Source organism: Chaetodon trifascialis, chromosome 17, assembly GCF_039877785.1.
Source record: "Chaetodon trifascialis isolate fChaTrf1 chromosome 17, fChaTrf1.hap1, whole genome shotgun sequence".
Taxonomy (NCBI): Eukaryota; Metazoa; Chordata; class Actinopteri; order Chaetodontiformes; family Chaetodontidae; genus Chaetodon; species Chaetodon trifascialis.
The window spans coordinates 5,774,987-5,798,680 of NC_092072.1; the positions used below are offsets into that span (position 1 = coordinate 5,774,987).

Below are 23,694 nucleotides of genomic sequence, written 5' to 3' on the forward strand. Positions count from 1 at the left end.
CTATTTTGTCTCTTATTCTTTGGCCAAAAAACAAGAAGCTAATCTGGCACATCACCCAATTTTAGGCTTCCACAGTAACTTCAGTCCACTGTTCTTCAGTATTTCAAACATTACAGGAGTTTAAAAGCCTTTGATGACATGTTAAGTTCAGTGCCACAGCACATGGTCCTTCAGTTTGATTTGTGCACGCTGGGACAGAGAGGACAATCTGGGAAAGAAAAGTCCAGTTTTTGCCACAAGCTTTCATCAGAGTCAAAATTTTTACTCCGAACAACACAAAAAAACTCGAGAACAAATTGAAACATTTTATTTTAATTTACAGATTATCCAGTTGCATCAGGTCTGGTCACACTGAGGGAAAGAAGGGGATAAACCTTCATTAAAACCCTTTCTAAAACATCTTAAATTAAACTGCCTTCAGTGAACAGTTGCTCCCCATGTTCTCTGTTTGCCTTCACAGTGGACTCCATCAGAGTCAAGGTCAATTCACTTCTATAAATCCCGAAAGTGTCTGGCAAAATTTGTACATGTAACAGAAGAAATGCTGAACCTTGTTTTGTCAAATAGGTAAAGAATTATTCTTGAGAAAGTTCACTGTGAGTTTTGGGGGAAAAAGGTACTCAGATAAAGAAGAAATGAGGATAAACCAACAGCAGATTGCAGCGATTTCTCCAAAAAACATTTTCTGTGGTGTGCAAAGAAAAAAAACACAGGAAGAATATGTCGTCATTTTAAAGTGTTCGAAAGGTCGCATTTTAGAGTCGGCACTTGGGTGCGCTTGATTTTAACCTGGCTCACACAAGGTGGCGAAAGATGGCCAGATAAATACAGCAAGTCAGAATGAAACATTTAAAAACAAATATCTCCGCTCTGGCCTGATGTGCCGGGTGCTTTGAGAGCGAACTCGTGCAGCAGAACTGACATCAGCATGAGATGAATTAACAGTGAGAAACGGACATTTTCTTGTAAAACATTCTACATGATTGCTTACTTCACACAGAGCACACGGTGAACGGTCTCAATGGCGCACCCTTTTGACATTCAACAACCAAAGAAAAGGTGACTTACAGGCCAGTTTCACATGCAAAGCAATCGCACACTGAGATGCTGCAGGGAAGAGTTGTTTGGTTGAGGTTTGCCCTTCCTTTGTTTCCGGTTTCTGTTGTATTTATGCCAAACATCCCTCAGAATAAACAAATCATTTCTTCCCACAAACAGAATAAGAGTCTGCTCTTAATCATATTTGTGGGAAGAGCGCAGTTTCAGGTCATTGTGGACACACACCTCACTTTCATCGCGAATGGAAGTTCAGTGATGTCTGTTTCGTGTCTAATTCTTGCCTTGATCATATCAAACGTACAGATTTCCCTCTGGTTTCTGTGGAATTTAGCCAAAAGGAAAGCAGGGACAAATGCGCTCATCCTATCTGGAGCCAAACAAAATGTAATGAAATTGCACAGAAACTGTATATTTGCCTCACAGTATTAAAAAGTTCAAGTCCCACTTTGCCATACGTTAAGCTAACACCATCCATCTCATTCAAGCCTACAGGTACGTAACAATAGCCGAGGTGCTTCTGGACTTGAGCTGCAGTCCTCCATCTTCAAACTCAAGGAAATCAAGTATTTTGTTTCATTTTGAACGCGGTCGAGTCCCGAATTTATGGCTGAACCTTCCAGCTTTAACCATCACAGATCTCCCCTTTCAACCGACCAGAGACAAAGTGAGACTGGAGCTGACAGACATGAAATCAAAGTGCATCGACATCTAATCACAGCCTAAAGGTTGTTTAAGAAAAAAATAAAACAAAAAACTAAGCGTTCTTCACGGTTCAAGCTGTCGTTCCATTAATGAGGCGAGTGAGGGAGCAGGGCCCAGTCCGTCCCACTTGTCGTGTTGTGAACTTCTCCTCATTATCGCCTCGGTCCAGAACAAACTCATTAGTGTTGTGTATTCCAGTGTGTGTTCCAGCAACCCACAGCGAAGCCTTCAGAATAAAAGCATGGCTTTTTTTTTTTTTTTTTCTTTTTTCTTTTAAAAGATCTTCTGCCTCTGACCACTTCGACACTGTGACTCTTCTGGGGGTTAATAACAGACGTACAAACATACAAACTGCTCTGAGCGATCTTTTGGCTCAGACGCCAGAAAAATCCACACATACACCCGACATACAAACATGCAGGCGATTATTCCAGTATCAAATTGCACCTGAACTACAATCTGTCACTCTTCATGCACTTTTTTTTTCTTTTTTTTTTATATTTGGAGGAGCGTCCGTTGCTGTTGGTGGCTCTGTTTTGGTTGAGTTTCCGATTGGTCAGAGCAGAGTTAACCATTGGTTTATCACATGGCAGTGTTTGGTAGCATCAGGTTGACCTGGAACAGTGTGAATACGACGTCTTTGTGTGCGCACATGCGTGTCTACAAGAGGCAAGGTGTGAGCGTGTCAAGTGGCTGGTTTTCGTGTCAATGAAGCTGAGTCTTTTTTTTTTTTTTTTTTAAACCGGAAATTCAAGTGTCACTCCGGCTACGTCCTCTTCCATAGTCTCTAACCAATGTGTGCCATCAGTAAGAGGGGTAATAGTACATTCTTTATGTCTCTGTCTTAAATAACAGGGGTCTACATTTTATTTTCATACCATTCAAAACACAGTGGTCACCCCTAGTTCTCAGTGAAATAGTAGGCTTTTTCCCTCCATATTGGCTCAGTGTGGGAGCAGGGAAATGTCAGTACAGTGGTCTTTCTTCAGTGACAGTGGGACAACATGTTTCCAGCATGTTTCTTTTCCTAAATCCAGGTATCACAAAGTCTGTCTTCATGGATGAGAGGTGTGAGGTTTTTGTGTTGAAAGAACAACAAAAGAGGAAGAGTGAGGAACAGAGGGGCGTGACAGCTGGAGGAGGTGTGCGAGGGCAGCGGCGAGCTCCCCCCTCCTCCCTCGCTATAGCAGCTCCTCCCTTTGCTTTTTGCCCCTCACCGGCCCCTGGCCGTTTCTCAGCGAGCCGTTCTGGGGCCGCAGGAGATGCCCGCGCTCCTGCTCCGTCCACGGGACCCCGCCCTGCCCGTCGTCGCTGTCCAGGTCAGAGTCCGAGTGCATGAGGGCGGAGGAGGTGGGAGCGGGCACGGGCTTCAGGCGGGCTGGAGGGCACATGGTGGAGGAGAAGAGACAGAAACAGTGTGATGTCAACATGATGCTGTGTCAAACCTGGACCATTCGGAATATTTTATTTAATCCTTTATTGGTCTCATTGAGGCCAAAATAGTTTAGACAAGAAAACATGAACGTGGACAAAACACATTCAGAACACACAGAACGTGCATATTTACCTAACAAATACAAATAGCATTCAAAATGCTTAAATACCAGATTTTCTTTAGAAAACTGAAAACACATCAGCCTCTATCGTCTTTGATGTGTGCAGGCTCCACCAGGTGAGCTCCCGGGGTGACCCCCTACCATCCTTTACAGCACATATCTCAAACCTATTCCACAAAGGGCCGAGTGTCTGAAGGTTTTCTTTCCAACCAAGCAGCAGCACACCACACTCGACTCATTTCATCAGCTGATCTCAGCCTTCAGACAGCTGATTGGTCAGACTGCGTGCTCTTGATTGGTTGGAGGAAAAACCTGCAGCCAAACGGCCCTTTGTGGAATAGGTTTGACATGCCTGCTTTAAAGTAAAGGATCACTAGCTGGCTCAGCTGGTTGCACTTTACATTTTATGAGGTGTCAGCTGTGATTCGCAGCTGCAAACATTTTTTAGTTGGAAGTTCCAAAAACTGCTCAACATCGACTGCAAACTAAGGACTGCGCCTGATCTCCTGCCTGCGGCTCTACTGCATCACAACCAACAGTGACCTACAATGTGTGGTAGTGCACATGTGTGACTTACCAGCTCTTGGTGGTTGGAGCTCCAGACTGTCTTGCTCATCAGCTTCTAGTATTTTATATCTGCTTTTGCTTCTGCGTACTTTACTTTTGCGCCTTTCAGGACATAAAAAAACATACCAGATATCATCAGTTTGGTGCAGTTAAAAGAAGAAAATCCAAACCCACGAGTTTAATGCAAATTATATCCTGTATATGCCCAAATACATTTATTAATAACCATAACAATTTTTGATCTGGTTGAACTTGTGCTCACCTGTTGCAGCAGCACACCATCCCCCAGACAATTGTTGCAATAGCAACCACAATCATGAAGGAAGCTATCGTCACATACAGTACGCTCCACTCTGAAAGCAAAGTCATTAGTTAGACACAAAAGCAAAGTAAGTCTGAAATGTCTGATGCAATGACTAACTAAAGCATGCAACGATGATCTCATCTCACCACAGTTGCTCTCCGCATCTCCAAACTGAGCTCTGATGAAGTTCTCCATCCAGAAAGGGTGGCAGACGCAGCGTCGTGTGAAGGAGTCGCACTCGCCGTGACTCGAGCAGTTCAGCTGGCAGACTGAGGAAGGAGAGCGGCAGATGAAACGAGAGCGACATACCACACACGTATTACAGAGCATAAACCTGCAATAGGTGCAGTCAATAAAATAACAGTGTCCAAGTTTTAAAAGCAGAGGGAGGAAGACAAAAAGGAGGAGACATAACTTGCAGTGACAGCTCAAAAATCTTTGACCTTTGAGTCCTATCTGTCATTATTTGAGCATTGTCTTTTGTAACAGAGGTCAAGAGGTAAAAGCAGCTCTGACCCCATGACCAGCCTGAGGCCATCATGAGGCGAAGCGAACAAATAAATTCTGAAATGACAAAAAAAAGTGTCTGAACTTCACATAATTTTAACTGCAAAGCCTGTGTTAGTTTGTAAACTATTTTATACAGTGTAATCCAATCTTGTCCAGCATAGTTTCACTTAATTCACCCTACAAATGACTCTTTTTCTCTTTGTCTTTTACAAACTGTATCTGTCAGCTACTCACTGACTGTGTCCACCCGCCAGGCCTTGTAGATGAGAAAGTCGTTCTTCTGTTTGCGCAGTTTGTTGCGCAGTCCAAGTGCAACGCTGCGGCCAGACAGAGGAGGGCGCCCTGGACCACCTGACACCAGGAAGACCAAACGAGTACTGGAGAGGGAGGAAGGAGGGAAAATGTTTACTTATATAATAATGTCCACCCATCAGACCTTCCTTATTTTTCCTGGTTCTGTTTCTGTGTTTCATGAGCAGGTTTACCCTCGAGAAGTCGGGCTATTTCCCTCGAGCACACCACGACTCACCTGTGCTCATTAAACGCACTGATCTCTCGCACAATGATGTCGCTGTCGAGCACGCCCAGTAAAACGCCGACCTGGCGCAGCAGCATGTCGCGCTGACGGTGGGAGACCTGGGATACGGAGACCTCCAGCACCAGCTCCACCAGGTCATGCTCCCATACGTCTGATGAACAGAGAGAGAGAGAAGGTGAGGGAGGAGATTAAAAACACAGAAGAGACACCGGCAGGGGGAGGGAGGGTAGAGAGGAGAGTGGTGGGAAAGTAACGAGGAGAGAGAGAAACGGACATGAGAAAATCAGGCTGATTGCAGGCAGGATCCATCTGATACTGAAATCTGGGAAAGAGGCCAGAGCACCAAATGACAGATTAGTCTCTGGCTGTGTTTGTGTCTGTTCACCGTATGCTGCACGCTGACCTGCCCAGCCTCTGCTGCTGGTGGTTCAGTCCCTCGCTGTGTGGAAACCTAAACTCACATGCATCCAAGAGCTATTAAAAAGTGATAAAATGCTTTAACTTTTAATGAAGTCGCTTTTCTTGAAAAAAAACCCAAAACCAGCTGTCACAAAACAGCAAAGAGTGAGACATCCAGTCACGCCTGGCATTACAATGCAACCTGGACCCGGACGTGTTATCTGGATGTTAACGCAGGGTGTGAACGCATCGTGATCGAATGTGATCGGATCTGCATGATCATATCTGGAAGTAATCTGGCTTGCGCTGTGTTCAGATCTTAGGTTGGTGTAGAGAGCGAGCAAGAGAGATGGCTAAAAGAAACAGTTGATGAAGTCTGGATACAGATCAGTCTGTATGTGTGTCTGTTGACTTTACCTGGTTTCACCTCCATGGTGCCCCTGCTGGTGCTGGTCTGCCCCTTACTGTCAGTAACAGTCAGGGTGAAGCTGTACTTCCCCTCCACCAGGTTTCCCAGAAACAGCACTGCCTGGTGGTCTGAGTTGTTCAGCACATCCTATCGAAGCAAAAAAGACAGAAGCGTTTAAATGTTTAGAACTTCTGTGGACGTCTGATGTCTGAGTAAAACAGCCATAAAAAGCCCTTCTCACCCCCGCGGCCGGGCTGCTATCATCCCTCGTCCACAGGTAGCTGACTCCACCTTTGTCATCAGTGGAGCGAGATCCATCTAGAATGGCGGTCCTGACGGGCAGAGTGATGGGGGGGCTCGACACAACGTGAGCCACTGGCGGCTGGTCCAGTTCTGGTGGGAAAACATTACATTGCTGTGTAAAACATGAATTAAAAAAAAAAAGATTGTGATGACTTGCTTCCTTTTGACACACATTCAGTGGTAAAAAGACGATATATTTAATGTTTTTTTTTACCTTCATTGATTTATGTAAATACATGCTTACATGCAGAACTTTGAACAGCCATAAACATTAAGGTGATAAAGGAACAGAAAAAAAAACGTATCATCAAGGATAAAAAATGAAACGGGCAGGTGGACCTTCATTTATTTTATAAGCACTAGTTTGTACACATGCAAATGTACGTGTGTACATGAAGTATGTATGAGCAGATCCTGTGTATTTAACTATGTATATCTGACTGTTTGCATGTGTGCAGATGCTCATAATTGTGTGTATATGGGCCGAGAATGCGTTTGCATACAAAATGTTTTATTGTGAATTTATTAAAGGCTCTTGAGAGGTTAGCCTTGAGCTAAAAGATACCTAAATAAACAAATATACACACACTTCCACTGTGCATAAATCAGTGTCAAGTTCGAAAACATGCCCTCAGCATACAAACTGACTATTGTCTTATTTTCCACAAGAAATCGGAGATCAGAGCAACGTCTGCTTTGAAACACACGCAAATAAACGTTTCATGCTCCAAAAGTGCAAATGCTTTAATTACAAATTCATATTTCAAAACAGCAGCCATAATCCTCACCTGTCAGACTCCAACACCTGCCAGCTAACAGAGAGGGATTAGCGAACGCACACACAGAGACACACACACACACACCCTCACCTTCTCTCACGATGACCGTGACGGTGTCGCTACCCTGCAGCTTCCTCTCATCAGTTACTGTCAGGGTGAACTCGTATGTGCCGACCTCCAGACCTGTCACCGTGGCAACAGCGCTGTCTGCATTCTCGATCTTCACCCCATCAGGACCCCTGGTGGAGGAACAGATGGAGACAAAGAGAGAGAGAGAGAGGGCGAGGGAGGGTTTACTGTAAGTGAACGTATGAGCCTGGATGACGCTGAACAACATGGAGTAACAGAGGTCGTTTTTTTAAAGTCTGCTTCTTCTGTACGTTTGAGTTTAACTGTATCTGAAATGAAGCCAACGCAAGCTGCCTGTGCAGATGTGCAGGCCTGTGACTCACTTGGTTTGCTTCCAGTGGTAGGTGGCTATCTTCTGGTCGTCGCTGCTCTTACTGCCATCCAGCGTGGTTCGATCGACTGGCAGCGTCAGCTCTTTCTCTGGTCCCGCATCCGCTACTGGTGGCTTGTTGTTTTCTGGAGGGCGGAGAGTAAGAGGGACGCCAGGATGAGGGAGCTAGAAATTCATCTCCACTGTACAATGAAAGATGGAGTACTAAGCAGGCTAATGGCACGCTGCTGCTTCTCTCAGGTATTATTACTCAAATGGCTGACATGTTTGACCTTGCAGGTGCATGTGAGTTAACATGACAGGCCCAGTTCAAACACTGCCAGTGCATCTTGCCAGTGTGTGTTTGCCTTCTACAGTCCAGGCTCAGCGCTTACCTGGGTGAGTGTACACAAGCACCCAGGTACACCTCCCATTCACTGGGTCAAAACACAGTTAACCAAACACGAAGTGAACAGAAAGCCTTATCAGCTGTCCAAGCACTGACATCAGCTTCGCACATTATGGAAGCCAAATATAAATATGTGTACTGTCGCTCTGTATGTCCGTCATTTTTCATGTTTCTATTTGTCTAAAGCCTGTGGCAGAGAGTAAGGCCAAACAAGAAGTGTACTCAACAGAACAAATAGACTTAAAAAACACGAAACAAATAAAGTACGGAAAGAGTGACAGCTGTAAGAAGCAGCTGATCGACCAAATATTCCTCTCAACTTTTCACTGGAAACACAAGGCCAAAGTCCTCAGGTGGCACAAACGGGAGGTTTACCTGGCTGCACGATCACGGTGACCTGGGCGGTGTCCTGCTGTCCGGCCGAGTCCGTCACCGTCAGCTGGAAGGTGTAGTCTCCCTCCTGCATAGCCGACAGCTGCAAGATCGGTGTCCGTACGCCCTAAAAAGCAGAAAAAGACGCCACTGTTAGCCGTGATTCTTGAATAAACTGACGCATGAGCATCAATTAGACAGTATGTACAGTCCTCGAGCAGCTCACCTGCATCTCCACCACCTTGTCTTTGCTCTCAGGGCTGAGGGACCACTCGTAGGACAGGGGATCATGGTCGTCGGTGCTTTGGTTGCCGTACAGACTGATGGAGTTGCGCGGCAATTGGATGACCTGGATGAAGTTAAAGGAAAGACCAGCTGTTGGTTAGCTGCTAAGTAAAACGGCATTTTGACATTTTTCAGCTTTTACATGATTACAAAAACCGAGCCGTGACGACAAGAAACACTTCAGACCTGGTTAGGGCCGGCATTGGCCACGGGCCGGTAGTCCTTGGCCTTGTTGACAGAGAGGGCGGCCTGTGTGGAGTTCGTGGCTCCGTCTGAGTCAGTCACGGTCAAACTGAGAGAGAACGTTCATTAGGTTAAATACACAAACTGAGTGGCAAACGCTCTTTGTCACTGCTGGAAGGCGATGTCTAAAAATACATCTGACAGCACTGAGGTCCACCTGTACCTGAATGTGTAGTTCCCAGGCACCAGGTTGGTGAGTTTGAGGACTGGGGTGTCAGCAGAGACCTTCTCCTCCCTCAGGGGACCTTTAACCTCTTCCCAGTGCCACGCCACCACCTTGTCATCATCTGTGCTCTCTGTGAGGGGGAGGGAGGAAGGAGGACATGGACAGTCAGATACATTTAGCAGCATTAGAGGAAAAGGGGACATATTTTAAGCACAATTCCTTTTTTATCTTCAGCTGGAGTTAAATCTGCTCGTCGTGAGACACTCACGGCTGCCGTCGATGACCGTGGAGCTGGTTGGCAAGGAGATCTCCAGGAACTTTGGGGAAACCACAGCAACAGGAGGCTTGTTTACTCGCGGCTCTGTCAGGTGGAAAACAAGAAATTAACTCGGCTGTTTGTGTCTGAGGCAGAATGAAAAATCAACGTCTGCCTCGGCAAAAGTCACAACTGCGCGTGGGAGGAAAGCAGCCTCCACTTCCAGCGACGCGATCCGAGTTTGTTGATTCAACGTGAAGCATAACTGTAACATTTACTCTGGCAGTAAGGAAAAACAGTACCTTCAAACATTAGTCATGGCCGTCTGAGGACCCGCTGTCGCAGCAGAGACGCACAATATCGTTGCTTCGCTTAATTAGAATTAGCATGTTGACTATTAGACACTGTTAATATCAAACCACAAGATCCATGAAAGAAAAGAAAGAAGAGTTTGCACGTTGAGTAAAACATTAAAAAAACAGTGTATCCTGACTTTCCTGCGGGCGCCAGCTCACCCACGTTCCTTTCTTGGAGGGACAAGGGAATTCACGTCATTGGCGACTTATTGAGAGATAATACATTACTGTCCTTCCAGCAGTTACAGGAGACATTCAATATTTCCAAGCACCATTTTTTGGGGTATTTACAGATTAGCCATTTTTTGTCTTCACAGACCACTTGCTTTTCTACTAATGTCACTTACAGGGATGCTGAGATGAGAGATTTCTTCTAGAGCGCAAAAACAGAAAACATTTGAATTTGTAGCATCACTTTACTCAATTCTTGGTTCTTCCATCACGAACCATTTAACCGACATGTCTCATAGATGGGAAAGAGACTTGAACAATGAATTTTGTGTCCACATCTACTGAGAGAAACTCAGTACAAGATACTTCACAGGCTGCATATTACTCCTGTTATTTTAAACCACTCTACTTCTCCTCTGTGTACCAAACACAATGCAGAAAGGGGGACATATTTCCACTAACAAACATATTTTAAGATTTTGGACACTTATTTCAAATGTAGTCAGTGGGATATTTAAAATAAAGAAAGACCCTGGGGTTTTCCTTCTAGGCCTTCCCTCAAGGGACCTGCATCTCACTGCATCACATTATGAGCTCCCTGAAAAACTCCTTGTAATTGCTCGAAAGTGTACGATGTTTAATATTCTCCCTCATGAAAGGTTGGAAGCTGGACGGGTTATTCTTAAAAGTTTGGACACCCTTCCTGGATTACATACTGGCAGATCTGAAAAATCTGAAATCTGAAAATTTTCTGAATGGAATAAGACCTCCTCTGGGCAGGGAGGGGCTGCTGATGACTGTTACCATGGTTACATACTGCGGACTGGATTTTTTAAATGATTATTATTATTTTTCATCTTTAAAATATTATCATTATCCTGGTCAATTGAACTATTCTTTATCTCGGCTTGTCTAACTCTATTATCACGTGCTGTCTGACGGGTCGGGGTGGGGGGTCTTGTTTCTGTGTTTTGTATTGTTTGTGTTTAGAAACAATAAAATGTGTTTAAAAAAAGTGTGATCTTGTTAATCCTTTATGATCCTTCACCGCTTTGCGAACACATGATTGGATAAAGGATATTATAAAAAAGGAACAGCCTGTCCGTAAAGGAACGTGTTTACAGACCACATCAAACTGTTGAACAAATGAATGCATTCTGAGGTTATAACAGACCTGATATAATACTGAAGCATTTACATTTTGCCTATTTCCTACAGCTTTTTAAATGCATTTTTTACAATCATCTTCCTATATTTTCCAAACACATGCAGAGACGTGACAGCGTCAGTCTCAAAGCCTCACTGCACACAGCAGCGACACCACAGACCGCATCATCTCAGACGCTGTAGTCGTGCTGGTGCTGCAAAAATATTTCATATCTGCCTTTCAGTCAGTAGAGTCACGTGTGACTTTCCTCTTTGCATATGTTTATCCATGTTTGCCCGAGGATGTGATTTTTCAGGCTTTCACCACATCACATTAGTAAAGCCAAGTCAGTTTTGTTTATATAGCCTGATACCTCAAATCACAAACTTGCCTCTGGGGGCTGTGTGATCTGAAGCGACACCCTTCTACCCTCAGAGCCTCACTTCAGATAAGGAAAAACCCCAAATAAAGCTTTAAGGATCCAAGATGGACAGACATGCAATAGATGTCATACAGAAAAACAATAAAAATAGCACAAATTATAGTTTACAGGCTCACAAAATTATAGGTATATTGTAAACATATATAAGAATATGCATCCAAGCTCCTCTCCACCATAACGCTGCCTTTCCTTTCTGATTTCTTCCTTTATCTACAGAAGTCACTGCATGGACTGTTAGAGCGGCAGTTGAAAATAGTACAAAACTCAAACCTGACAACATTTGCAAACACCGGAAAACTGAATAACGAAAGAGGAAGGGGAGTCATAAGCATGTCTTCAACAGCACAGAGTGGAAAACACTTAACAGGATATTTGCTTAACGCACACACAAAAACCAGAATAGCCACCTTGCGGTCATGTGCCAGCTTACGTCCGTGTCTGTCCACACTAACACTGTACAGAAGACACTGCAGGAATTTAATAAAAGTGTCTTCTTTGGTGAAATAGATGTTTTCACTGTACGCAACCTTTAAGATCAATATGGACGAGAGTTCATGTTGAATGTTGGACCTCACCTGGTTTGACCGTGACATTGACGTAACCTTCCCCATGGGCCCCCCCCCCGTCCACCGTCACCTCGAACTCATACAGGCCCACAGTCAGCTGAGAGTGAGAGGAGAGAATGAGCAAAGCGAAGCAGGCAGAAAGAGGAAGTGATCTTTTTAAGAAACCCTCTGTTTGTACACTCAACAGAGATCCAGCTGCGTGTTCTATTTTGAGCCGCGCGTGAACATGAAAGCCGTGAGCTGTACCTTGCTGAGCTTAAGTGTCGTGCTGTGCTTCCCCTCCATCTCCCCACTGTAATCTTTGGGATGAGTTATCAGACGCCAGTCAAATGCATAGTTTGTCCCTGAAAAGAAGCAGCAACGTCAAACAAATACAATTAACAAGACTGCACTCAATCAAGATCTACCACATATGGATCATTGTACGGACAGTTTTAGCATGGTTGGAGCATGTCGGGGACGGATCAAGGGATTAGCGAAATTATGACATGCACGCCTCTTCAGAAACTGTATAATCTTTTTCCAGTCTGGATTTGAAATTGCCTGGCAAGTGTTCGGTGTGATGTACAGTACGAAGATGGTGACTCAGGAATCCAACCGTCGAGCAGGTTGTACTTAATGACTTCACTTATTAACTCCGTCAGTTAATATTTCCACGGTTTTACCTGGCGGGGGCGTTGGGACCACGAAGGCGTTGAGTTCGACCTCGTTGCGGGGCAGCGTGACCTCCACGCTCTGTCCTGCCGACACCACCAGCTCCCTCACTGCCGTGGAAAGCAACACAGGGTCAGAAGATGACGGCAAAAGGTTCAGCATGACAACCAAGACTGGTCAGAGAGTGGAGAATTCAACAGGAGACAAACACATGACACCTTTTCGTCTTGTGGGGTCGAGACCACGTTATTTTACTCCCACTCCACTTTCTCACCAAAAACACAAAAAATGCATTTGATTACCATGTAATACTTAACCTTGTTAGACATTAAAAACTAATAACGGACCAACTGTGATGCTTTATAGTGTCTGAGATCCTCAAAGGTGTGCTCCAGTGATTTATTATCGCAGTTCCATCAAGCTGGAGGACTAATGACGGATAAATAAATCAATCAATTGTATTTTCATACTGTGTGATAATGCAACAGGGGGCAAAATATCCTGAATTTTAGCCCCAAGTGTGGGTCGAGCTTCAGAAAAACCCAGATCCTACAATTCCCATCATGCAGCCTCATAGTGTCTATTCACTAAACCCTCCCTGCCTGGTAAACATCTATAGTTTGAAACCCGTTCCACAGCCTTTCCATTCCAGTCTCCAAGCCCAAACTGAGATGATATCATCATCATCACCATTTTCTCAGACTTGACAAACCTCCGTCACATCCTCAAATGTCATTATGGAGCCGCTCTCACAGGCGGAGCAGTACAATTACTGCATGAGCAATAAACAATCATGGTGTAAAACTGGTTTCCCTTTAAGACAAACAGCTAATTGCTTAAGGTGGTATTGTGAGATGTCCTCTTTCAGAATCACAGGTTCCGCTCATGCAAGACCAACCTCCTCAAAAAATGCAATACCTTTATACAACTTCAGTGCTTTCATTCATACGACTCAGCCTGTCACTGTTTGCTCGAGTAAACGAACTGTCAGTCAAAAGCGTTTAAAAATAAAGATGTCATCTGTAACGACAGTCATTGTTCTGCATATGAATTGTTGACATTTTTTATCTGACACCAGTTCGGTGGAGAAATCGCCCTTCAGGGAGGAGAAACCGATCAGACGAGTCATTCCTGTTTGTAGAAGCCCAGCGTGTCTCAGCACATTCCTAATGCCTAGATTCATCTGGCTTCACACCCACAGCGCATGTCGCTTTCATCTGGAAAAATAACATCTGAGCAGCCTGCCATAAAATATGTGGACAGAGGACATCTTCATTTTATCAAACATAAAGGATGTTCTGCAGATTTTGTGCGTGTGTGGCAGAAAAAAGCAAGCTTCAACATCAAAAATGTAAAGAAAGGACCTGAGAGTCATGTGATATCTTCCTCCAAGGCTGCAAAACGGGGCTGCTACATTATATATTAGTTCATAATTAATAAATGAGGACAAGACATATTACTGGAGCTGGAAATAGGTGATCACTGCCTGAGCATGTGACTGCTGCAGATAACGGCGTCCTTACCAGCCTGTGTTGGAGCCGCGATGATAGCGGTCGTTGTGGGCGTGCTGACATCGCTGCTATTGGAAGACGCGGCAGCATCGACGGCGTTGTCCACCGTGGAGTTCGGCTGTGATGAAGCAGGAGCGACGTCTGCGCTGCCATTGGCTAACTGGCTCAGGTTCTTTTGGGCTGCTTGAAGGAGGGTGATGGTGTTGGGTGCCGTTGGAGTCGGGTGAGCGGCTTCCAGTTTGGGACTTCCCTGTAGAAAAACAACAGAGACAGGATGTTGGCTGACTTACTCTCCTGCTGGGACATCAGGCTAACTGATTAACAGCATCTGCTACAACGATCAATATAAACGTATATTCTGCGAAGTTACCGTGTTGGTAAGGTGTCCTGTCTGCGATGTGTGGCTTCCTGCAGGCTGAGCGTGACGAGCTCTTCTACGTCTTCTTAAGACGGGACCCTTAAAGCAAAGTTACAGAGGACAAACAAGTTTAGAAAAATACTTTATGACCACTAAACGCTTCAATAAGTATTGACCCCGTGCATCCTTTGTAATAATTTATGCTCATGTTCAGCTCAAAACTTATGGTAATGAATCTTCCAAATAACAAAGAAGCAGCTTTATTTTCTGCTTTTAAGCTTAGTCTTTTCTTGGTTGCATTTCCCCAATCAGTGGCAGTGCCATACTTGTCGCTAAAAAAACGCATCCATTTAAATATTGTCTGCACTCTGCACCTTTGAGAGCAGCTGAAGGAGGCCGAGGGAGTCCTGGTGGGGCTGGGGCAGGGAGGTGATGGGGCAGCCATTATCCCACGTGCAGCTGAGAAGCACACATTGCCCGCCGAGGCTCCAAACGGCGCTGCAGCTCGGCTTCAGGCAGCAGGCCTCCCAGCATGTCGCCCCGCCTCTCCCGGCCGCCAGAGGTCGCCAGCCCAGGGTGATGACGCTGCTCCAGTGGATCCCGAGCACCCCGCCGGTCACCCGACAGAAATTCGCTGACACACCTGAAGAGGGGCAGAAGGACACGTTTTACTCAAATGTCAAAATGTTTTACATGTCGCTGTGAGAGGATAACGGCCAAGGTTAAAAGAAAAGGGTGGATTTCGGTACCAGATGGAGGTTTTGAACTGATTTCCCTGCAGAGGAATTCTAGGAAGAGTCTGGCGTAGTTGGATCAAAAGGATCTGCCAACGGCGACATCAAGGATCCGCCGCTGGGCAGCGATTCCCAGGCTTTTCAAGATTTTACTTGTTTCTATGAATCAGGGCATTGTTGGGCCCTCTTGGCATTGTCAAAGGCAAAGGGGCAAAGTGAAACTCACAGCGAGTTCCGCTCCCAACTAGTGAGACTTTTCACAGCTTGGGCTTTGACTGAACGTTTCTAAGAAAAGCCGACATGCAGCCGCAGTTTGAGCAGTCAGCCAAGTCAGCGGCGGAGAGGAAGTGCAGCTTTCCTCTGACAAAACAAGACTCTGATTAAAACCCAAAGCACAGTATGGAGTACGCACCAAACTGCATCCTCTGAGCCGGACCATATCACACTCATATCAGCGGCGCAGTGAGCTGGTGCAGTTAGCAAGAGCATTGCTCCGGGTGGTGAAACTATTCTTAATCAAGCCTTTTGCAGTATCAAATGACCTCAATTCAATCCAGTCATTGTCCCACATGAGAAATCCACTGTGTGGACAGGTGCAACAAAAGGCTATAAAAGTAACAGAGAGAGAAATGGGAGCTTATATTTCACCACTTCAATGGACGTCCACACAAAGCCAAACTAGCCGTGAATAACGGTCCAGCAGAAGGCACTACGGCCGAGCCAACTGTGAATTACATGCAGTTGAGACGAAACCCATTTTATTTTTGTCTTGCAGTTCTGAACAGTCTGGACTTGGATGCAGATCACATCCAAGTTAGCAGTCATGTACTGCAAATATCAGCGGCGCTCACTGGTGTCATTTATCAGCAGCCCCCTTTGAACAGAGTTCTGCAGTAGGTTTTGGAAAGACGCCGTCAATGACTGCAGCACTAACACTGTTTATTATAAGGCCTTGATTTACAATGCATCCAGAAGATCTGAAGTTACTTTCGCGTTTACACGCATCGGCCATATCCACTAACTTATAGTCTATCAGACTTGGTTGATCTGGTGGTGAGTTTAACAGCAGACCTCTGGGGACAGCAAACGCAGCGCAGCCAAACAAATGTGTGTTACTTGAACAAATAAGTCGGTCGATAATCAACCTTTCTGCATCAATCCACAAGCAACCGTGACCTGATTTCACACTTCACACGGAGAGGAGAGAACAGTCAGAGGAGTCGATCACCTCGCTAAGACGCTGGAACCTGCAGCTCCTGCACAGCTCACTGTGGTTGCTCCTTATTTTCTTACTGTCAAATAAAAATGCCCAAACTGCCAGTCTCTTGACTGTAGACATATTTCTGATGGCTGACAGCTGTCAGCGCTAACCTCAGTGATAACCGCATTTTCCTTTGACTGCTTCACATCCTGTGTTTCACCAGTTGAAAGGCTTTTACTGTGAAGTAGCAGCAGTAGGAAATGTTGGATTTGCATTCATAATAACTTAATACAGCTCTGATATGGCTGTAGGGGCCTGAACGGTGAACAGTGATGCTGATATCTAAGAGATGAATTTCCAAACAGCACCTCTGGATTATTACATGCTGCCCTGCTCCCTGTGAGTCCCCCGTGCACAGGTGGGCGATGTGAATCCCACAATCCACCATCAACAATGAAAACGACAACAGCGAGGTAATTACAGAACGTATATACACTGAATGGCTATTGCTGAAACAATGCTAACCATATATAGCGTCAAATATGCAGTTTAATAATAAAAAAAACACGGGATGCAACAATGTTTCAGATATTTCGTCCTGCTCGCTCGTCCTGCTCATGGCAAGGCCGTCAACAGTTCAAAAGAAAAAAGGAAAAAAAACAAAAAAAAAACACACAGAGTTCATCAAACCGTCTGAAATAGTGCTTTAGCCATAACTGCTGCTGCTGCCATGGCAACACGAGAGCTAAGGTTGACTTTACTCAAGTCTGGAAAAAGACACGTCACGCCACGTACACAAACACACAACAGCACCGCAGTTTGTTTGAGAAAGGACCCTTTGGCCTCAGTTTAGCCCTCCCACCCGTTGTCCACTCCGTCCCCCACCCCTCAACACACACACACACACACACACACACACACACACACACACACACACACACAGACACACACTATGTGCACTCACAGAGCCCCTATTGTCCTGCTTCACACTGTAACCCACTGAGCGGGGTGGCTTCAGAAAGAAGGCACACATACAGTGCACACACAGTAGGGACGTCAACAGTCCTCTGTCTGTCCGCCGCCTGTGATCAGAAGGACAGTACACACCAAGTGACAGCCAACAGTGTCACAGTATCACTGTAAGATCGTAAGAAGGATGAAGACACACCCTGAGCAATCAAAGGTGTGTAAACCCATTGTGCAGGTAAGTGCTGATAGTTTAAGAAGCACAGGAGTGAATTTCCTTATCAGTTCCCAGTCAACAAATGTGGCTTTGCCAGTTGAGCTCAGGATGACGACTGGTTTACTTCACCTGTGGGGGGAGGAGCCAACAGCCAGAGGTAGATCAGCGGGAGGAGGAGGAGTTGAGGTAAGCTCCAGGTCAGCAGACTGTGGTGTGCATAGGACATTTTCCACAAGGGCCAAGGACCTAGAGAAGGAAACAGAGCTTTAATGTTTCCTCTTGATTCAACAGAAATGAGCCACCAAAGCAAAGTATAACCACATAATTAAACACTGAAATGGAATACTTGTACACCTTTATAATTACACTTATACCATGGTCTGGGTGAATACTCGATTCTGATTGGCTGCAGGGTGTCCATTAAAAAATGTTATAGGACACCTATAAAAAAGTTCCGGTCAAATAGCCTGATTGTTCTAAATTATTGCGCTGGCTCAAACGCTAGTTGGTAACCGTGGCAACAGAAACTCAGAACATACATTGTTTCACAGTTTATTTATCACAACGGCAAGACAGACAACATGAGTGATTTTATAGTTTCCTTTAACCTATTATTCGCTCTGTGGACTTTGATTCTTTGAAACAAAATGTTGCATCATCCTCTGGACACAAATAAGCGATAAGAGGTGCACTTGCCCTCTGAAATGATACTTTGTATCACGTAACATAACGTTAAGCAATCATCTCACTTCCCTCCGCTGATTAGGCCTAATATAACAGCTGCGGCCGACCGAGCTGCAGGTTCTGTGGCCAGAGCCGGTTACCTTGGCAACGCGTCACAACGAGAGATATTAAATAGTCCGCTCAGCCGCTTCTCATGAAAAACTTGAAAGATTTTAACGGTAAAAAACAACATTAACGTATTAATAATTGATTTAATATTTATTTCTTCGGTAAGTGACCATGGTATAAGCGGGATAATGCCCTTTGAGGTGTCCATTATCAGAAATGAATGGACTTCGTGGAAGCACCGCATGCCTCTGCGTCGTCCATTCATTTCTGATAATGGACACCTTGTCGGGCATTATCCCTTACTTATACGCCAGTAGCCAATTAGCTTAGCATAGCTTAGAAAAGGGACACGAGGGTAAGGTGTGTGATGTGTGAGACCGTGCAAGAAAAAATGTACATTTAAAGTTTATTTTTCATTAAAGTGGCTTCACATTGAGCTTTCAAACCTCTCCCATTAACCATTACAGTGTGGTCCGCCTCTCTGAAACTGAAACTACAGACGGTTTATTTCAAAGAAACCGAGCCCACCTGCTCAACACAAAAACCCTGAAATCACGTTTACCTTTCTCCCGGCCGGGCGCTGGAAGAGAGAGACACGGGAAGAGAGAGAGGGAGCGGGGAGTTAGGTTGGCAGCAAGGTGCTGTGAGGTGACAGGTGAAGACGGGTCAACACCGGCACTCTGAGGAAGAGATCCAACATGGCCGCCTCGGGGGCCCGCACAGGTTCAGCCGCTCAAACGCAAAGCTAGAGAGAGCAAGAAAAAGAGAGGAGACGATCCAACAGGGGGATCGTTTATATCAATGATGTCAAATTAACAAAGTTAGTTTGTTCAGAAAAATATTCTTATTCGTGTGTTTATAGTGATTTCAGCCCTGATGTGAATTATTCAGGTTTTTCCTGCTTCTCTTCCTTGATTGCTGACAGACGACCGAGCTCCAGCTCTTCAGAGGAGCGCTCCCCAGAATTTGAATGAACTCCATCAACTCGATAACAAAATTTTATTCAAATAATATTCAACTGGAGATACTCTGCAGACAGAGCAAACACGCAGGGGACACACTGGATCTTAGCATTTTGAGATAATGACAAACGCCATATCACTGAACGCGGGGGGATAATCAATAATTTAGTTTAGTGGTCAAACACTCTGCATCCCCTCCTTACATAAGAACAGGCTACTGTCTTCTCCTCTAAGTATTACAGAGAGAGCAACATCCCATTTCATGGCGCAACAATTCCAGCTAATATCCTGTTGACAGTAACATGACTCACAATCCTGTGAGCTCCCTCCTTTTAATTATTGGTTGATGCAACAAAGAAGTGAGAAAAGAAAAACAAGCGCATCACTCTGTGACAGTTGCCTCGTCGCTCAGTCGTAGCCAAAGGCAGAGCTCAGCATACTATTCGACTTGAGCGATCTTAACTCTTCAGTCTGTGTCTAGTCTTGAAGCCTGAATGTTCATGACGAACTGTGAATTCACATCAGGGAATACTGCAGTTTGGAAGGTAAAAAGTAATATTTCTACCTCTACCTAAGTTCCTAATCTCTTTCCTGTGCAAGCATTACAGAAATCACTCAGTTTTGTCACACAGCTGCATCCCTCACAGGTCCTCCACGAGTTCTTTGCAACACTTGTTAGTCACTCTCATCCTTCAGTCAACTTCCTAACGCTTCATGCCCTTTCCTCCAGGAAGGGAGATGAGGAAGTTTCTCATTTCAAAGTAATTAGTTATGAAAATAAAAGCATGAGTCTCCTCAGGGAGTCACAAAAAGGGGCGAGATGCAAACTGTTTCGCCCCCATGAGAACGGTTAACATTATTTTCCTCCACGTAGGTGAATCTGTCGTCTTGAAACACAAAGATAATTACTGTTCAGTCAGGCTGACTTTGGATTTAATGAGGAATGCGTGGAGCTGAAGAGCCGTTCTGCACTTTTCCCCCCTCTCCGACTCTCATGCAAGTTCTTATAGCAGAAGGGGGTTAAAAAAAAAAAAAAAAAAAAAAAAGGGGGAGTGAACAGCACAGGTCCTGGGACACTTTGTTCAAGACGTCAGCCGGCCTCTTCTCTAAAACATCTCGCAAGTCTAGAATGGGGCAACATGGAAATAAGCAAAGCAGCTTTCACAAACATATGCCTTCTGGAAATGTTAGCTCGATGCTACATGTCCATATGTTTGCAGAGTTACTACTTTGCAGTAAAAAGCTCAAGGCAGCAGATGACTTCAGTAACAGATCGTAATTCACGACTGCAAACCATTTTGTCTGAGCTGAAAATGCTGTTACAACTCCAGCATGTCTATTAAAACTGTAACGTTGCTACAGAAACGCTGTAAAAGCTGTGGTCATCAGGCAACAGATCAGAACCACCAACCTGCACGCTCTGCCTCCATATGGGAATCTGCATTCCTGCACACAGATGCTTCAGCCCCGGCAGCCTCCTCCCGCGCTATAATCAACAGCTCAGTAAGTCCAAAATCCACAAACAGTCATTTGTCCTCCTGCGCTTGTTTGTCTCTCCCAGGTAGGCCACCAAAACATTAAAAAAAATAATAAATCCAGACACAAACTGTGCAGTCACGTTTCTTTTCCTCCTTGCTGAAGTGACTTTTTACTGCGCCATGAATGCCCACAGGCTGCTGGTGACTTTGAGAGGGTGCAGCAGGAGCTCAGGTGCACCGAGCTGATGACAGTTCAGCCAATTTCAATAGCTACTTTTCCCACGAGAAGCCCCTGCAAAACAATGATCTCTGTGACGAAACCCCCCCTGTTTATATCCAGAAAGGACAAGTTCTCTCTCCCTCTCCGGCTGTTTCCTCCTCCTCCTCCTCCTCCTCCTCCTCTCTCGGCTGCAGCAGTCAATAGCACGATTGTCAGCTCTGTATTGGCTTCTAGGCAGACAGGTTGGTGGAGCGCTCGCTGTAATGACACCAAGTCCCACGCACAGCTCCTTCTGGCTGCTACATGGAAGGGAAATTAAGATGTTTTTATTTCTCTCCCAGGCAGAAAGACAATCATCATAATAATCATAACCCTTGCATTTCCTTTTGACAACTACAGACGCATCCGTACAGCGACAGCTATTCTAATCCGAGGATAACATTCAAATGGATTCAATAGAAGTATCGCAGCAATACCATAAACCCCTGAGTGTAGGAATATCGCAGGAGGATAAAGAAGATATGAATACAACATGAGGCTCTTGTAAGTTAACCTTACAACTGAATAAAACCTCTGGCTGTAGTATATAAACACACAACAACAGTCTCTAACGTATTATAGATTTTTCAGCAGATGACTCGCATCAAACGCACATTGATGCTTTTGCCTAATAATCCCATTATTTCTGATTCATTACATGCAGTTTCTTTTGCAGGATAAGCATAAACTGTTCATTTTTATGCCTTTCTTGATATTACATTTAACACCGCACTGCTTTTAAACCTCTTATTTCTCGGTTTTACCTGCTGTCATTTCCTTTTACTGCTGTCACTTGTCGTCTTTACTGCTGCTGGATGTCACTAATTGACGGTTTTCGTTCTGTTTACTGAGGGATGAGTCCGAGCTCATGTCTGTTTTTGTGACGCCGTGAGTCAAATTTCCCATGCGGCGCTCTAACAAATCGACTGTCAACAAATTGATAAGTGGATCAATGTGAAAATATAGAAACCAGTCATTAACACTAAACATGTGCTGGTTAAAGCGTCACAAAGACAAAGAGTTGAAAGGCCACCATTTTCATATTAAAGCTGAATATTGAGTTTTTTAAACTCTTCATCTGTCTACATAAGGAACATCACTTCAGGCTGTGGTGGTCAGAATGGGACGGGAACAATTTCCGTATTATTCAGTAAATTAATTGATTAGACAAAATACACAAAGAAAAAACTAATTTTCATTATTTCCATCACTGATTAATCAGCCTATTGTTTTCACGATTAGTTGATTAATCCTTTAGTGCACAAAATGTCAAAAAAAAATTGTGAAAAATCACAATTTCCCAGGGGCCAAAGAGATGTCTTCAGATTCTTCGTCAAAGAAAAGCAGCAAATCTTTACATTAAAGCAACTAACAAATAGTTCCCAATTAATTTTCATTCAATCGACTAATTGATTAATCGACCAATGCTGCAGCTCTAAAGAAAATAACTGTTAGTTAAGCTCTACTCTGTAAGACTGATTGATTCTTAGAGTATGGATTAACTGACTGATTAAAGTGCAAATAAGTGCACTGCTGTCTGCGCGAATGAGGGTCTGTCAATCAAATGAAATGCATGAGTAAAATCACTCGGGTGATATCTCTGAGACATTTCATCCAAAATGGTGGGCTCGTGCATTATGCATCTCACCAGCCTGAAAACAGTCAGGACATATAAGACAGGATGTCTTTAACTGTCAAATAATTTAATATAGGCCGATGGCTAGAGCCTGCGTACTCAGCTGCACTACCACAAAATTACAAACCAGAGCCAGTTGGATAGCATGACACTGGCCGACGTCCCACTACTGAAACATGAATGTTGAGGCTGAGCACCGTCAGGTATCTCACCTGTATAATCCGGGATCACCCCCGTTTCAGGCACCTTGAGGCTAACAGCTGCTGCCACTCGCTCCCACTACACACCGTAGGTGAACACAGATTTATCCCGTGCTGTTTTAATGGCAAATGTCACGACAGCATTAAGGACAGAAAAGTGTGCGAGGACTTACAGTTACAGCAAATGGCACAGGCTTTCTCTTCGGAAGGTCGCTGTGATGTGCTGTGTCGACGCTGTTGTGGTCCTCAGTACAGTTAATTAGGTCAGTGTTTCTCTCTTGTACAGATGATTTGCCTGAGCGACCACTGTAAAGCCTGCCGAGCAATAAATAAAGCTTCCGGTGTGGAGTGTTTCAGAATAAAGCAGTTTGGGGCAAAATTATTGCAGCGTTTTGCGACCGATAGAAGCAGGCTGGTAATAACGTACTTATGGAAAGGAATGTGTAGCAAATCAAAGTAGACTGTAAGATATATTACACAAAGATTTACTCCAATTCTGGTGTTGCTTGTGCTGCATCTTAAATTAAGATGAAGACCAAAATTAATCCGACAACTTCCGCCATGCGCCACCTGCCGACCAGATGTCAAAAGCGAGCTGAGTCAGCTCAACAAAAACAGTTAACCCGCTGAGCTTTCATCGTTTGTGAAATATGATTAATGTTAAAAACAAAAAAAAACAGTTAATGTCTTCCATTGCCTCTAAAATAACACTTCTTCGCTTCTCAAACGTTCGGAAACGGTCCAAAAT

At 44.6% G+C, this 23,694-nt stretch overlaps 1 protein-coding gene across 1 annotated transcript; it reads right to left on the reverse strand.

The window, feature by feature from the left end:
- Positions 1-285: 285 nt before the first annotated feature.
- Positions 286-23,289, reverse strand: kiaa0319l (KIAA0319-like ortholog). Its single transcript, XM_070984200.1, has 25 exons — positions 23,120-23,289; positions 20,785-21,370; positions 18,974-19,156; positions 17,749-17,865; positions 14,876-15,144; positions 14,514-14,600; positions 14,156-14,393; positions 12,644-12,742; positions 12,225-12,322; positions 11,988-12,075; positions 9,309-9,401; positions 9,038-9,170; positions 8,818-8,923; positions 8,573-8,695; positions 8,350-8,473; positions 7,579-7,711; positions 7,217-7,365; positions 6,286-6,437; positions 6,053-6,191; positions 5,228-5,387; positions 4,933-5,075; positions 4,335-4,457; positions 4,147-4,237; positions 3,895-3,986; positions 286-3,139 (listed from the first exon to the last, which is right to left on the reverse strand). The coding sequence occupies exons 4-25, from the start codon at positions 17,843-17,845 to the stop codon at positions 2,943-2,945; spliced, it is 2,934 nt and encodes a 977-aa protein (XP_070840301.1). The 5' UTR covers positions 17,846-17,865; positions 18,974-19,156; positions 20,785-21,370; positions 23,120-23,289; the 3' UTR covers positions 286-2,942.
- Between the last annotated feature and the right edge of the window lie 405 nt (positions 23,290-23,694).

Bases quoted from the DNA above. Each gene is read 5' to 3' on its own strand.
- kiaa0319l (XM_070984200.1), bottom strand. From the start codon at position 17,845: ATGTCCTATGCACACCACAGTCTGCTGACCTGGAGCTTACCTCAACTC. The intron at 12,743-14,155 runs GTAAGGACGCCG...TTTCCACGGCAG, and splicing joins CGCGGCTCCAACACAGGCTG to TGAGGGAGCTGGTGGTGTCG. The intron at 8,474-8,572 runs GTGAGCTGCTCG...TCTGCTTTTTAG, and splicing joins ACAAGGTGGTGGAGATGCAG to GGCGTACGGACACCGATCTT.